The sequence below is a fragment of the Electrophorus electricus genome, chromosome 7, assembly GCF_041902795.1.
Source record: "Electrophorus electricus isolate QZ-2024a chromosome 7, ASM4190279v1, whole genome shotgun sequence".
In the NCBI taxonomy this organism is placed as follows: domain Eukaryota; kingdom Metazoa; phylum Chordata; class Actinopteri; order Gymnotiformes; family Gymnotidae; genus Electrophorus; species Electrophorus electricus.
Genome location: NC_137503.1, coordinates 29204660 through 29220000, shown reverse-complemented (window position 1 = coordinate 29220000; position 15341 = coordinate 29204660). Strand labels below are relative to the sequence as shown.

At 50.2% G+C, this 15341-nt stretch overlaps 1 protein-coding gene across 15 annotated transcripts in view; it reads right to left on the bottom strand.

Moving 5' to 3' along the window:
• The window catches only part of mark3b (MAP/microtubule affinity-regulating kinase 3b), a 32460-nt gene that overhangs the window by 12574 nt on the left and 4545 nt on the right, over nucleotides 1-15341 (bottom strand). For 10 of the 15 annotated variants that reach the window (XR_014124400.1, XM_035524086.2, XM_035524087.2 and 7 more), the window contains exons 2-7: nucleotides 12841-13032; nucleotides 11914-11967; nucleotides 3085-3133; nucleotides 938-1003; nucleotides 714-784; nucleotides 1-21 (exon numbers count right to left, since the gene is read on the bottom strand). The exon at nucleotides 1-21 is cut by the window's left edge and continues 36 nt beyond it. Coding sequence is in view for 13 of the 15 variants with exons in the window: in XM_035524086.2 (XP_035379979.2) it covers nucleotides 1-21; nucleotides 714-784; nucleotides 938-1003; nucleotides 3085-3133; nucleotides 11914-11967; nucleotides 12841-13032 (453 nt within the window). In the remaining 2 variants the exon portion in view is untranslated. Of the gene's footprint in view, nucleotides 22-712; nucleotides 785-937; nucleotides 1004-3084; nucleotides 8699-11913; nucleotides 11968-12840; nucleotides 13033-15341 lie in introns of those variants that run through there. The other 5 variants (XM_081717068.1, XM_081717074.1, XM_081717070.1 and 2 more) reach the window with 4 other exon arrangements.

The following is a 15341-nucleotide window of genomic DNA, read 5'->3' as shown; positions in this document are numbered from 1 at the left end:
GTACTGTACGGCTGAGACGATCTGGAAGGGAGAGAGAGAACACGCAGCGCGGTTAGCTGCGGAGTGAGTGGGGCAACCCGAGCCTACAGGTGGAGTGGGGCGTCAGGGGCGATTAGCTCCATGGACCACCACAGCTGCGCTTTCCCACAATGCCGCTGAGCAAGGGCGGGTGCTTGGACGGCCGCGTCGGCTATATGGCTTGCTTTTCCATTTCACCTTTTCCGACGAAGAGGAAAATAACACTAGCGCAAAAATAGCCTCCGTTTCATTTTAAGACTGCATTTCACTCAAGTGTCTTAATGGACGGGAGCTCTCTGGAAGCTGACGTCAGAAGGGCGGGCATAATTTAAACCGGGAGCTCTCCTGTGAACGCTTCCATCGTGTCAGACAAGCAGTGTCAGTCGCCCCGCGCTGCTGTTCGAAAAGCCCCCAAATAAGGCATTACGGCGTCCTCGTGGACACGCGTTTCCCTGTTCTCCTTGTTTTTTCTGCCAGTAGAAGGTCCTGGAAGTTCGTTTAAGATGCTGAAAGAGCGCTCCGGCCCGACCCAGATACACCGACTCTCCACTGCTGCTGTGTCAGCTGAAGCGGAAGAGGCCAAGGCGCCCTCGGAGTTCGGCATCCTTCTGCACCGGTGCTTTGGAGGGGGCACCACGGAGCGCCACCTGCGAGGACGGGGATGGCTGGAGTTTCAGCACACTGCGGTACCATACCTGTCTAAATTTAGTCCTGGCCTCTTTCTCCTTCATCCGGCCGTGTGCTACGAGGTAGTCGAACACCTCCCCTGCCGAGGAGAGCACACACATCGCACACATCACACGCACATCACGCTTTGGCCACAGACACGGCACGCTCGCGAGTCTGAGCGTCCACAGATTGAGGAGCTACAGTATGCACGGAGAGCTTCGTGCTACAGATAAAGTGGGTCTCTACTCACCTCCACTGGCATACTCCATTACCAGATAAAGAGTTTTCTCTGTCTCTATCACCTCAAAGAGTTTTACTGAAGATTGGGAGAGAGAGAGAGAGAGAGAGAGAGAGAGAGAGAGAGAGAGAGAGAGAGAGATATTTATCATCATATCAATCATTGTGCTTTGATGCAACGGCAGCTCTCACTATTACCTGGTACCGTGAAAAGTGACTACATGCAGGAGCAGTTGAAGTGCTACAAAATCCTCGGGTAAACGCGTGTGCTGCATGTAACGAACTGCACATTCTGTGGAATCAGAGCCACCGGTCTCCCCTTGGCTCGATTAATAATGCACGTGTCAGATCGGGATTTGACCCTTATTTATTTTGACCCCTGTGTGTGTCTGCCTTCAGTTATTTGGGACGTTCCACTTGATCTGCTGATTCTAGCACCTCAGGCAGGACACGGGAAGAGACACCGCGGCGCTGCTGTCTGCGCTTCAGATATCCTACGCCCAGCACTTCTTCCTGTGTAAATGCGAGCCACAATGGCGAGCCCCTGCCAACACGCTGGCGCTTCCAGACAAAGAAAGTGGGTCATCGCTAGGGAAGCAGGAGCACAGAGAGCAGGCAAAGGGGAGCAGCTTCTCAGGCCAGAGTAGCCGATGCCGGAGCCCCTGCTCGTACGAACCGGGGGGAAAAAAAGAAAACTGCACAAAAGGTGTGCAAAGAGAGACAGGTGTTGCCATGACAATTCAGACACCTTTCAACGAGCCCGATTCCTAGACAGCTGTTCGCAGCTGTACTGCGGCTGAAGTTGATTCTGTGGGCCTGAAAGGCTAGGATGTATCGAAAGCTCTGGGGCGTCAACCTGCAAGACGCTAATTCCACGCCTAAATCGACAGCCCCACGCAGGTGGTCCCTATGGTCAGCGCAGAACGCACTCTTACCTCAGTATGCAACCCGCGGAACACACGGCTCCTGACCCATAACGCCCAGTGCAGTCCTGAAACTATCTATTTATTTAATTAGCTGGCATAAAATTTGTCCAAAATTTACTGCAGTCATACTTGTTATTTATACACTGAATATTAATTAATCTGACTCAATAACAGCCAGTAGAATCAGTTTGGAAAATAAATGAGTGTAATATGAATTGACAAAGTAGCTGTTCACACTCTGTGGACACGACCCTGAAGTGGAAACCTGCTGTGTGGTTTGTGTATGAGTGCAATTGTCATTTTGGTTGACTGACTGCTGAACTACACTGAATATCACGGTAATGTGATTTCTAGCAGACCATTTGCGCAAAAATGGGGGAGTGAGAGTGAGAGAGCAAATGAGCGCGAAGGAGCGAGAGAACGAAAGCACGAGAGAGAACACGAGAGTGTAAGCAAGCGAGTGTGAGAAAAAGAGCGCGTGAGAGAGAGAGAGAGAGAGAGAGAGAGAGAAAGAGAGATAGAGATAGAGAGGGGGGTTATTTGAGAGGCTTGATGGACGAGGGCACTGCTGAGGGTGCAGCGATTAGGATGTGCGTGGGCCGAGGCTGAGGAGTGTTAGCGATTAGCGTCCCTCCCCCTCGCTCCAAACGCGTCACCTACGTACCGGCGGTCGCACGCTCTCTCATGCTCTTTGAGGCGAAGCACAAAGCACACGCGCGCGCGCGCGCACTACAGAGCCTCACACACACAGAGCGGCCACAGATGGCGAGAAGCTTCCGGTGAGACGTAGACGTGCACGCATGTTGAATGTGAAGGCGACGGTGTGTGCTTTATCCCAGAGCCTCCTCTTCCTCTTCCTGTGCTACTAATGCGCACCTGATCTCAGCTGGGCAAGTGGGGAAGATGTGGCTTATGGTGTAGGTGGGGATGAGGGGCAGGGGGCAGAAGGGTGGAGGCATGCATGAGCCACACACACACAAAGAGGCTCACAGTGGTGCATCTGTGTGCTGGCAAGAACAGTGCAGTGGCCTGGTGAATGGGAGAAGCAGTGGGAATTCCCGGAGAGAGGATTATCCAGGCAGCAGGGTAAGGGGCAGGAGGTCGGCCCCTAGACACACCCCTAAGTACTGTTACAACCCCAAACAGCCCCAACAACCCCGCCCCATCCGCCGCCCAAGATACGACGACAGGCAGCCAAGCCCTAGGGGGACGAGGGAACGACCAGGAAACTCACCGATATTCGGATGGTTTAGGATCTTCATTATTCTTACTTCCCGGAAGAGCTTAACGAGGAGACAGAAAAAAAACGAAAAAAAACAGTTAGAACAGACATTAAACACAACCACTGATCGTAACACATCAAACTGGCCGGAAGTCCACCACTAGTTTCAAATCGCTTCTGTCCAATCATATCATGGCAGATGGGAGATGTTTGGGATTCAGAGCAACACCAGCACAAGAGCCAGAAAAGACAGCACATTTTTACCAGAAAAGCCTTTCTGGGCCCTCGCTACTTTTTCTAAGTTCTAATATTTCTCGTTTCTAATACTCATTATTTATTGAATGGACCATTTTGTTTCCACAGCACTTCATTTTACTGACCTACACAAGCAAAAAGTAAACGCAGACAAATCCAATGCCCAAATGTCCTTAGCGTAGCTTTAATGCATTCACTTGCAAGCACACATTCCTGAACTGAGACGGGTGGGCGGGTGGGTCATGCCCGAGGCTGGCGGCCTGCTGTGACACTAGCGCACACCCCTGGTTACAGACGACCTTATGACCCCGCCGCTCGACAGGATGATAATAACCCTGGGAGGCTGTTGCCAGGAATGACTGTCGGAAAGCCAGTGTGGCACAACAGACGTGTTACCACCACTATGTTCTTCACTCCCTCTCCCTCCATTACGTCCTTCGCCCACGATGCCACTGGAGTGCTCTGCGGGGGTCCGGCTCTCCCCTGGCGCGCTGGGAGCACGAGCTCGCGCTGCCCACCGCACCTGGGCGAGGCCGCGCCTCTCTCCAACCTTAGCGTAGGCGCGTGTCCTTCTCTCTCACGCGCACACGCGCACCTGAGCGAAAAATAAGCTTCTGACTGGGTTTTTATTTTTCACTGTCAATATGGTGGTTATTCGGCCTTTTTCAAGTAGCCAAAGAAAACCAAAAGAGAAACCCAAGAAAGTGAAGTCCTTGTGCAGCGCCGGGCCTGAGGCACGGCCCACGGGCCGACGCCCGGCCTCTGAGCGGCGCGGTATCACGCGCGCGGTGAGTGACCGGCCCTGGCCCTGGTCCCGAAGGCTGGGTTCGAGGTGCAGGGCCCAACAGCAGGGCTCCACAGGGGGGAGGGACTTTGCACACTCGCCGCCCCGCGCGGAAACGCATACATTTAGTGGCTAACAGGGCCTGCGACTTGTAGCATGAACGGCGTTGACACAATCACCTTGACGACAGCTGGAGCTGTACTGGGGAGCTCAAACTGGTCATACATAGGCACACACACACACATCTATGATTCATTCCTGACTGTGGTGTGCGTAAAGGACCAATGGGAACCTCAGCCATGGTGGGCGAACAGTGGCTGGCGTCTGAGTGACACGCAGTACGGAGGCGTGGGAAAGCAGCGTTCATTAGCTTGAAAACATGAGACCACATAACACGGCGGGCCCGCGGCTAACGTGGCTCCAACATTAGAGGGAAGAGACAAAGAAGCTCTCTGACAGAATATGGGAAAGCAGCACACAGTGGTGCAGAATGCGCCTGAACCCGCTAATTACCCACCTTCAATTTAAAAACAACAACAACCAAAAAAAACCCCAATGCGACACACGCTAACGAGCAGAAGGCATCCAGACGGAGCCCTGTTTGGAGTGGATTGTGAGCACTCTGTGGCCCTGGTCTTGTTTCATTCAGGCACACTGGACATCAGCCAGGCCACCTAGGTTTGCCTGAACACAAGAACTGCCCCAAAGGTACCCGGGAAGGGGGTTGGGGGTTGAATGAAGAGATGTAATGGGGCGGGAGAGGGACGCTCAGCGTGTGATATATTACTACGCAACAACTACTGTGCTCGCTACAGAGGACAAAATCTCACCTTACAAGGAAATAAAGAAGCGCTTTCATAGGGCTAGAATATAAGATCACTATTATAGGGTTAACCTAGGAGTGCACATATGTCCCCTTTAAACCTCTTTAAACATTTGTTATAACACACACACACACACACACACACACACACACACACACACACACACGTGTTTGTGTGTTTCTGTGTTTTAGCACAACTTAGGTATTAGGTATGTATTCTGAGCTTTCATGTGTACATTCCTCCCACGCTGTTGTTTGATGTTTGAATTTAGTTTGGTGAACACCTGTAAGAATTTGTGGGGTGTTTTTTTAGTACACATGTGCATGCTTGCTTGCTTTACAGACATCAGAGGGTATTTGTGTGTGTGTGTGTGTGTCTGTGTGTGTGTGTGTGTGTGTGTGTGTGTGAGTGTGTGTGTGTGTGTGTGTGTGTGTGAGTCTGTGTGTGTGTGTGTGTGTGTGTGTGTGTGTGTGTGTGTGTGCTTTCTCATGCCCCGAGGCTGCAGCAGCTTCCTGTCTCACCATGACTATGCTCACTGCCATTCTGGAGGGGAGGGGGGTCCACAGAGCACTTCTGAATAATTCACTCCAGCTTTGCACACTGGCAACACTTTTCAGGAGGCTCTCTGAGGACCCGATGAGCCATCCAGCCCTAAAGCTGTGCCCCACGGGCCCCTGCACGACCCGTCCCGTGCTGCGGCCTGCCACATTCTGTTCCGGAGTGAGTCACTCCAGGGGACGAGCTCACTCCGCCGGGAAGGAGTGAGAGACGAGCCCATCACGCTTCTGCTCCACACGCGCAGAGCAAATCGCACGTGTGGGGGGGGGGGGGGACCAGCCAGTGCCCATGACGAGCAAAAGCTGAGGTGCGGAGCGGTTAGGTCCTGTGCCGCGGAGCGACCAATAGCGCGCTGCTTTCTCTGGGTCCCAGCGGGTGATTAGCTGGGGAATGGGAGGTGCTGCTCTCCCTCCGCTCTCAGCTAGCTCTCCCGGACAGTATGGCGCATGGGGGGCGGGACAGGGGCGCGCGAGACGTGCTCGCGGCGACGAGAGCAGCGACAAACAAGCGAGGCCCGCGTTCCGACTGGAGCGGGTTAGCCTGAATGCTGGGGAACGAGTCGCCGCGAAGGTTATCGCTGCCCCTTTGAAGCTCACATTCCACACAGCTTTGCCTCTGAACAAACGCTAATGCATACTCGCGCAGAGACACAGACTCACACAGACTCAGACACGCAGACATGCCTGGCTCCAGACAGTAAGGCTAAATGCCCAACGCTATCTATGCTGGCTAATGTCCCTGAAAAACACCAGTAAGAAGTTCCTCCATGTTCCTCCATGTGTAATGGCGCTGAGTGCTGACTAAGCCTAGTTACTTGTTACTGCCCTGCCCTTCAGCTGGGCCATCACACGGTCCTACGAAGTCCTTCAATCCGCTCCCAGCCAGACCCAGAAGTAGAGCAAAGAGCGACTGCGTGGCCAAGGATAGGCCAGGGTGCAATCTCTGATGCAGGGGGAGGGGCAAATGTGTGGGCGGGGCTAGGTCAAGTGAGCGAGTGGGCGGGACTAAGCCTAGGCTCCTACCCCAGGTTCAAGTCAACGAGTCAACACCTGAGACAAGCGTTGTTCTGACAAGAATTTTTCTCAGCGTATCCCTTTCATCTAAACCTTCATCTGCTACCTAACTTCCTCACAAGCATGAGCTTGAAGGCAAGACGGTGAGAAACATTTACAGTCACCTAATTACTGGAGAATAGAGACTTCTGTAGATTGGGCAACCCAATACGTATTAAGACAGACCAGTCTAAACGAGGTTCTTCTACAGTTAAATACCATCAACGGGTCAAGTGCGCCTCCGAATAACAAAGAAAATAACAAAGAAAAAGCAAACATATTTAGCAAAAAGTATTATCTAGAGCAGAAAGTGGGGCAAAACCCCACCTGGTGAAAGCAAGCGGTAGAACCCCCACAGATGCACGTGTCGCTCCCTCACAGGTTGGCGTACGTGTTACGGAAGAGCCTGTAAGATCACAGTCACTGGCGTGGTTGCTGGGGAAGCCATCCCGCCGACGGCTATCCGCCGCAACGTCCCTGCCCTGCTCTGCCCCGGCTCCCCGGGCGCGCGCACCCGGGCACTGCTGCCATTTCTTGCATTGCTGTGATGCAAGGCGTCACTTGAGGGGAAACCCCCCCCCCCTCCCCTCGAGGTTTCTGCAGGTGTCTCAGATGAAGGCAGGCATCAGGACAGCAGAACGGAAAGCACGAATTAGTAGCTTCCAAGGTAGCCTCAGTCACCGCAGCTTTATGATTTATGATTAACAACAACCCCTCGGAGTCGCCGAGGCTGATCTAGTGGAGAAGAAGTGTCCTCACACTCAGCAGTGCAGGGGCCGACTTTGAAACGTGAACAGCGCAGAAGGCGACTCAAAATAGACAGCCACGTTTAGAGCTAGGCTGCTTCTAAATTCGGGTTTAATATGAGGCCCCAGTATGAAAATACGACCGTGTTCCGTTTCACGTCTGCCGTGAGTGAAGCTGTGGCTGAAGGACGTGAGATACACCCAGCAGATACCAGCTACGCTTATCTGATATGGACACACGCGCGCAGACACACAGGTTTTCTCCAACACAATGCGGAACCCTTGATGTGACACGGTTAAAGGGTGATCTGCGGTATTTTGAGCAAAATCGGTTGCGTCACATGAATACCGTGATTCATCGAAACCTCCACAAAGCACTTATCTAGAATGTCTGAGATTAGACACGATGCTCGAAGAACATAATAAAGCTAAGAATGCGATTAAGTGCAGGATTTTTTTTTACATACTGCAGCTTTCTTTGATATCAGTGTTACACAGGCCAGGATTGTAATAACGATAAGTGAATGCTGTATGGTGCAGTTGTATGTACAGCACATATGTACACACACACACACACACACACACACACACACACACACACACACACACACACACACACACACACACACACACTTTGGTGGGAGTTGCGTGACCCAGTGCGGGGTGGTGAAAGTGTAAGCAGGGAGCTCTGTTGATGGCCCCTGGGCAGAGACGGGGGAGACTCAGGTGCATCCTTTGATCAAGCTGAACGTCCACAACTCACTCAGACGCACATCAAAAGACTCCCACAAAGAGAAAATGTCGTGTTTAGTTTAAGGAGAAAGGTGACAAAACAATACACAGTTTAAAAATCAACCCTGCCTCGATCAACCTTGAAACGATCATCGCCGAGAAATCACGCACAGAAAGCAAAGATAAAAGCGTGCCAGGCCACATGGGTGGTGGTGTCCTCACGCGCCTTTGAACTCTCTGTCATGGGTTGTGTGATGTGCTGGGGCACACCCCGCCCACGCTAACCCCGTGCTCCTCTGTACCCCCGGGCCCTTCCATGTTAGGGCTCCTCCGCTCTCTGTGTTCTGTGGGTGGCACATTATTTAAAAACAAGCCTCGGGAGGAAGGAAGCCGATCAGCCCCTGTGAGGATGGGCGTAAGCTGTCAGCGTGCATGTTAGGGCGTGTGTGCATGTGTGAGAGCAGAGCAGTGCGCGAGAGCTTCAGTTTGTTCCTCGGTGACATTATTATGTAGTGGATCTGATTTCATGTCCCAAAGGTCAGGGGTGAAGCCGAGGTCCTGCCAGTTCGGAATAGGAGCTGGGCCGGAGGCGTCTACTGCTGCACCGGCACTGCTGGTGGGCTCGTGCAAAGGCTTCAAGACAGCCACACTCGGCGGCTCTCTGCTGCAATACGTCTTCACGGATGAGAGGCAGAGAGCGGCGAGAGGGAGAGAGAGAGAGAGAGAGAGAGAGAGAGAGAGAGAGAGAGAGAAATGAAACCTCATTGGTGAAAGAAAAACAGGAAAAGGAAAGTTCCTGTGAAGTGAGCTGGAAGTGAGTGTGTGAGACGCCGCTGGGGGGGTTCAGCCCTTACTGAGTCTGTGAATACACTGAAAATAACCAAATATGGAAACTCCCACATTATCCTTCCAATGATGGGCCCTAGTCAAAATCCTATCGAACAAACACTTGAAAACGGTGTCCTGAACAAAACATAAACCACCTCATATAGGCATTTATACCCTGACAGCTCTCTCACTCGTTACGGGATGACAGGTCAGAACCAGGGTATGGCACAAACCATTAAACAAAACAGAGTAGTGAAGACGCAACCGCCTCTCAGCCGTGTGAGCCTGAACGAGGTCAGTGTCAGAAACAGGAGTGGCCCACATAGTGAAAAGCATTTTGTGCATTTTGGTGGTACTGAGACCCCTCTGCTCCAACACCCCCTCTTCCCCCCGGGGCACCTACTGAAGGGGTCACCTCACCTGCCATTCATTTCCATTCACAATATTGAATGGAAAGAAGCCATTCATTAATGCCTGCTATGACGACTAATAGATCTTCAGCAAAGTAACCACTGGAGACTATACCCATAATTGCACTGAAAGCCAATGCTCGTGTTTAGCAGTCTGGTTGTGGGGTGGGGTTGGGGGCTTAGTGCTTTGAGGCAAAGCCGGCACCAAATAGGCCAAGGTGGCGTCACCAGCGAAATACTATGGAAAACCCTGCGCATGCTCAGTCTCTGAGTGTTTCTCATATAGTTCCTCTGAATGAACAAGCTTTCTTCTCTGAGAGGTTCTAGGACAGTGATGTCTACCACAGCATCTAGGGCAGCTGAGATGTTTCCATATACCCATGCCCTCAAACACCCCGAGTCATCACCAAACGTCCGCATGCGAAGACAACACCCACCAGCCACCATCACCTCGGCCCCTTGGAGCTTATTGAGCGCGGAGAGCGCACCCGGCCCGACGCGGCCGCTCGATGGCCGGCTCTGATCCGAGGAAGTAAAAAAAAAAAAAAAAGTAAAAAAAACCAGCATGCGATTCTAAAAGAAGAGATGGAGCTGGAACCAAGGACTCTCCTCCCACACCCACCAATTGCGTAAGAGCGGATCACGCCGACGCGGAGTCAAAACGGCAGCGAGTGTGCGCGGTGCGGCCGGGACGAAAAGAGTGGCTCCGAGCGACGCGCCCGTGTTCGCGCTCGCACGGAACCCCCCAGGGCCTGCGGGAGGGTGATTCTGACCAGGGACGGGACCCCGCGCTCCGACGAGCCTCGGGAGCAAGCAAAGGGATGTGGCTGTGCGGTTCACATGCGTGCCCCCGCCTGGGCCGACGTGGTACCCGCTCACCTGGCCGGTGCCGGAGGAGCCGTCCTAGCACGTGGGAGTCGCGTGCCTGCAAGCACGCTACTGCAGCTGCCTGCCGGAGCCGTTTGCTTCATTTCCAGCTGGTATGCAGTGCACCATTCACAGTAAACCAGGAGCTGCCTGCTCAGGGTCATGCCATCCTACTATAGGGGAATTCTGCAAATAATACTATCTATATGACTCTAGGCGAAGACTGGCATGACTCGTTCACAGAACAGGGAACATTTTAATGAAGACTGTCTCGTGTCTCATTCACCGCTATAGACCCAGTCCAGCAAGGCTGACAGTATCTCAATGGCTGTGCTTGTTAATGAGTCTCAATTACTCTTTAGTGCTGCCTAAAACATCTACAACAATGAGCTGCCATTCAACAGCTGACACATCACAGGTAATTAGCACACAAATCTATCTTAACAAAAACAGTCACTGATGCACTGATAAATAACTTTGTAATGATGAAGTTAGAGCAACCGCAGCATGAAGGCAGTCAGCAAAAAAGACATGGCAGGGTAGCATGCCCCCAGCCCCGCATTTACATTCATAGCACTTAGCTGGCACTTTTACCCAAAGCAGCTTACAACAATGACTGAATACAACTGAGGGTTGTAGGGCCTTGCTCAGGGGCCCGACAGTGGCCGGTGGTGGGGCTTGAACTGGCAACAATCCAATTATTATGCCAGAACCAGAACCGCAGAGCTACCACTGCCCCTGTAGTTCGTTTACTTTATGTTCTGCTGAGAGCACAATAGTGAAGCATATACGAACAAGCATTATGGGTGGAGGTCCATTCCCGGTGGAGACGCAGGTGTGGTTGGCCTGCTTCCCCCAGCGCCATGGCTCACACTCGAGTTGGGGAGAGTCAGCCGTATCAAAGACATTTAAGAGACTTTTGCCGGTTCGATTACGATCAATAGATCTCAAAGGTCTCCAACGCCAGCTCTCAAAAGCCCACAGATGTCCATTAGGGGCTGCTGATGCAGTAGTGGTATAGTGGATGGGTCAGGCCCTGCTGTGGGTGGAGTTCCGAGTGCTGGAGGTGGTTGAGACGATTCGGACCCGGGGACCCCGTTCCACCCCTTCACCCCCACCTGCAACTGTCCGTGCCACCTACAACCACACGCTGATTCTCAGACTGTAGAGGAATCCACCAATGGGAAGCAAATGAAACCGATGGGCTGGAAAAACAAGTGGCAGCTAATTATCCCAGCTCAGTAGTGTCAGTGCGGTGTGTAGAGCCCAACCAGGGGGGGACTCGGTGAATGGAGAAGTAGGAGACGCTGGGCTTCCTGAAGCTCATGGAGCCAAAGCGAGCTCTCCTGAGTAACCTCCCCCCCCCACTGTTTCTCTGTCCCATCTAAGTGCTCTGCTTTCTCCTCGAGCATACGCCAAGCTATGGCTCCTGCCTCTCGTTCGTATTTCTCCGCTCCTGCTATTATTAGCCACCTCTGATATCCAAGTCCACAGAGACTTCCTCCGTCAGTTTCCACTTACCCAGCATGCACTGCTCTGCACTAGAAGAGCTTTGGGTTTAGCCAGGGATGTGGAGGCTCACTTTGTAATGTGGTTGAAGTGAAATGCGTTCAGCAGTGACTGTTATGACCTTCGATATCCTGCCAAAAACACTATTCATAATTAAAAAAACTAATATATTTGCCTCATAAAGATAAAATGTGGAACAGGAAGGCAAGGGTGAGAAGATGACTGGAAAGCAGAACAGAGGCTTTTTATTGCTCAGTAGCCATCCTGGGTATTTACCTTTTGGAGACTGGTTGGATTAAGCTGTGTCTTATCAATAATTTTTATGGCCACCTAAAGGAGAGAGAAGAAGAACAGCATTTTACTGACCCTGCTGCTAAGAGGAGACTGGGCAAACTGCTAGTGACTTAAGGCCTGTCTAACAAGTGCAACATTGTAACATCGTTTTTTTTTTGTAGCTCATCTTACCTTATTGTCATATCTTACTCATTCACTTATTTAGGGGCACGTCTATTTTAACAGTCATGAGAGACCAAGAGAAAGAGAAAGCGAGAGAAGGAAGACTTGATGGGGGGGTGGGGGGAGGAACAAAGACACAGGGAGAAAGAGAGAGAAGAGAGAAACAGAGAGAAACAGAGAGAGAAGAGAGAAACAGAGAGAAACAGAGAGAGAAGAGAGAAACAGAGAGAAACAGAGAGAAACAGAGAGAGAAGAGAGAAACAGAGAAACAGAGAGAAGAGAGAAACAGAGAGAAACAGAGAGAAGAGAGAAACAGAGAGAAACAGAGAGAAGAGAGAAACAGAGAGAAACAGACAGAAACAGAGAGAGAAGAGAGAAACAGAGAGAGAAGAGAGAAACAGAGAGAAACAGAGAGAAACAGAGAGAGAAGAGAGAAACAGAGAGAAACAGAGAAGAAACAGAGAGAAACAGAGAGAGGAGAGAAACAGAGAGAAACAGAGAGAGAAGAGAGAAACAGAGAGAAACAGAGAGAGAAGAGAGAAACAGAGAGAGAAGAGAGAAACAGAGAGAAATAGAGAGAAACAGAGAGAGAAGAGAGAAACAGAGAGAAACAGAGAGAAACAGAGAGAGAAGAGAAACAGAGAGCTTCAAACAGAAACAACCAGAGAGGGGAAGAGAAGCCAGCCAGCGAGACTCCAGACCGAAGCAATGTGAAATCCCACCAGCCGCGCGCACTTCCAAACTCACCTCCCGGCCCGTGGGGATGTGTCGCGCCAGTTTGACCTTGGCGAAGTTGCCCTTGCCGATGGTTTTGAGCAGCCGGTAGTTGCCGACGTGCGGCTGTTCGTCGGCGCAGGAGGCGACGGAGTTGTGGCAGCGGGTGCCGGTGCGACCCGTCCGCGTGCCCGCCTCTGGCCTCCCATCGCCGAGCGAGGTGTGCTGGGGAACAGAGCGCACGGCTCGTCAGAACAGGAAAAGACCGGGCGGGCCCGGCGAGGACATGTGCAGGGCGTGGTGCGCTGCACGAGAGCGTGAGCGGCAGGGACCGAACAGCAGCACGTCAGCCCGACATTTCCTATTGCGTCCATGAGACCAGAAAGCACTAAATATCTGTTATGTGATGACACATAAAAGAAAAGCATTGATAATACACATAAAATGAGTGGCGTGCTGACTGGCACGGAGACCTCGTGAAAACTGCTATGCTGTTTATACTCATTGGCCAACTAGCTCCAGCTAACTTTAGCTCTGCAACTAGACAAACTCACCTAGACACGTCACTCACAAACAGCATCCGATTTCAAATATTACCTGTACAAATCACAGCTCTGTGCTACTAGAATCATTGCATTAATTTTTTTTTTTCTAAACGGATTCATGCCTTTACTGGGGAAATGATAAAGGGTTCAAGGGCCTGAATGCTGTGCTGTGCTATAAACAGAGCCGGCTTGGTGTATGATTAAACTATCGCTCAACGGCCTGATGGTTAGAGCAAAGGATATGCATGTAAAAATGACAAGTGCCTGCCGTGCCGTTTCCTGGAGAGTGAAAAGCTTGTTTGTGGTGAGGGCTTTCAGAGGGAAGCAACTTCACAATCAAGGCCACTGCATTGCAACTTTACAAGGCCACTGCATTGCAGCTTAAAGTCAGAGAGAAATGGTTAAAACAATGCACGTGCACCAAACATCTTGGTAAGCCCTCTCTCACAGACAGCACAGTGGACATGCTCACTAATACAGCTGAGTAGGTGGGGTCTTCTAAGGATGTTGTTTAAAGATAGTTGCACTGGATCCCAATTGGAGCTTCAAGTTCACAGTACATTTAATGACAACACCAACAGCGGTTTCTTTTAACAGTGGTTAAAAGATTAGTACCATTAAGAACCGGTTTAAACAGTATACACTCACCAGAACCTCATTGGAAATCACCCACTTATTGCAAAAACGTTGCTACATAATTTAGGGGCCTATGACTTCCTATGAAGAACGCGAAGAATCGCAGAATTGAGGCATAAATCCGATTTCAGATATAAAGACTGAAATTGACTTTTTAAAAACACGTTCTTGTACTATCCAAAACTGTAAATGTGTTCCTTTAGCAACTGAGCTAACTACAAATCCCTACATGCTTCTGTCCTTGAACACTGACGTACGTCATGGTGTGCATGGGTTTATGCTTGCCCACTCCCACGGGAACGTAGCTAATGAAACTTCTGTTAACAGCGTGGTAAGTTACTGCATTCTAGATATGCAAGAAACCACTAAAACACCAGCTTCGTCTGATGATTTCTTTCAGTTTTCCTTCCAAAGGTTACTGATATATATCTATATATCTATATATCTATATATCTGTATATATAGATTTATACTCAATTACCTTGTTACACAACAACTGTAGATGTTATTATACAAAATGGATCTGTACATTCTGTAGATTGTGTACATATATACCCAACCATATTACACCTGGACTGTACATTCTGTAGATTGTGTGCATATATACCCAACCATATACATTGTACATTGTGTATATAATCATAATATACATATATTGTACATACATTGTTAATATATTTTGTACATACATAGAGTATATATATTTATCTTGCATATATACATTTTTCTCTATGCACCCCTGTTTCTTTTCCTCAGTTTGGACAGAGCACTCTCCACCATTTCACTGCGTGTTATACTGTGTATGACTATGTATGTGACGAATAAACCAAACTTGAACTTGATGAATAGTAAAAAATTAAGGAAAGGTAACTCTAGTCTAGAGGTTCGTATTAATATTGCTGAATAAAAATATACTCTAGGCTGATTATTTGCCATGATTGAATGATATGGCAAGAAGTTAATTTTGGACTGTTTCTAGGTAGACAATACTAGTTTTCCGCCCATGGCATGTAGATAGATGGAGTCATGGTGGATTTTTCCGCCAGCTGCGAACATTATGCGACTATTGTAAAAGCTTGCGAAAAAAGGTCAACATAGGAGTGTCTTGCTCACCTTAAGATGAGTTTTAAAAACTTTTGCAGTCTTAACTGCAAAATTCAGGGCGCAGCAGTAGCCCAGTGGATTTTATGAATCAGAGCAGCAGCAGGACGTGCAAAGAACACGTCAAATCCAAACCACCTTACAAACAAGGCAAAATCAGGTTAAGCCAACCGACAACAGTGGAAACAAAACCGTCGGTAACTTTGTGTATAGACTAACAGCTGCCCGCAAACCGCATGTTGTGCTGACGCC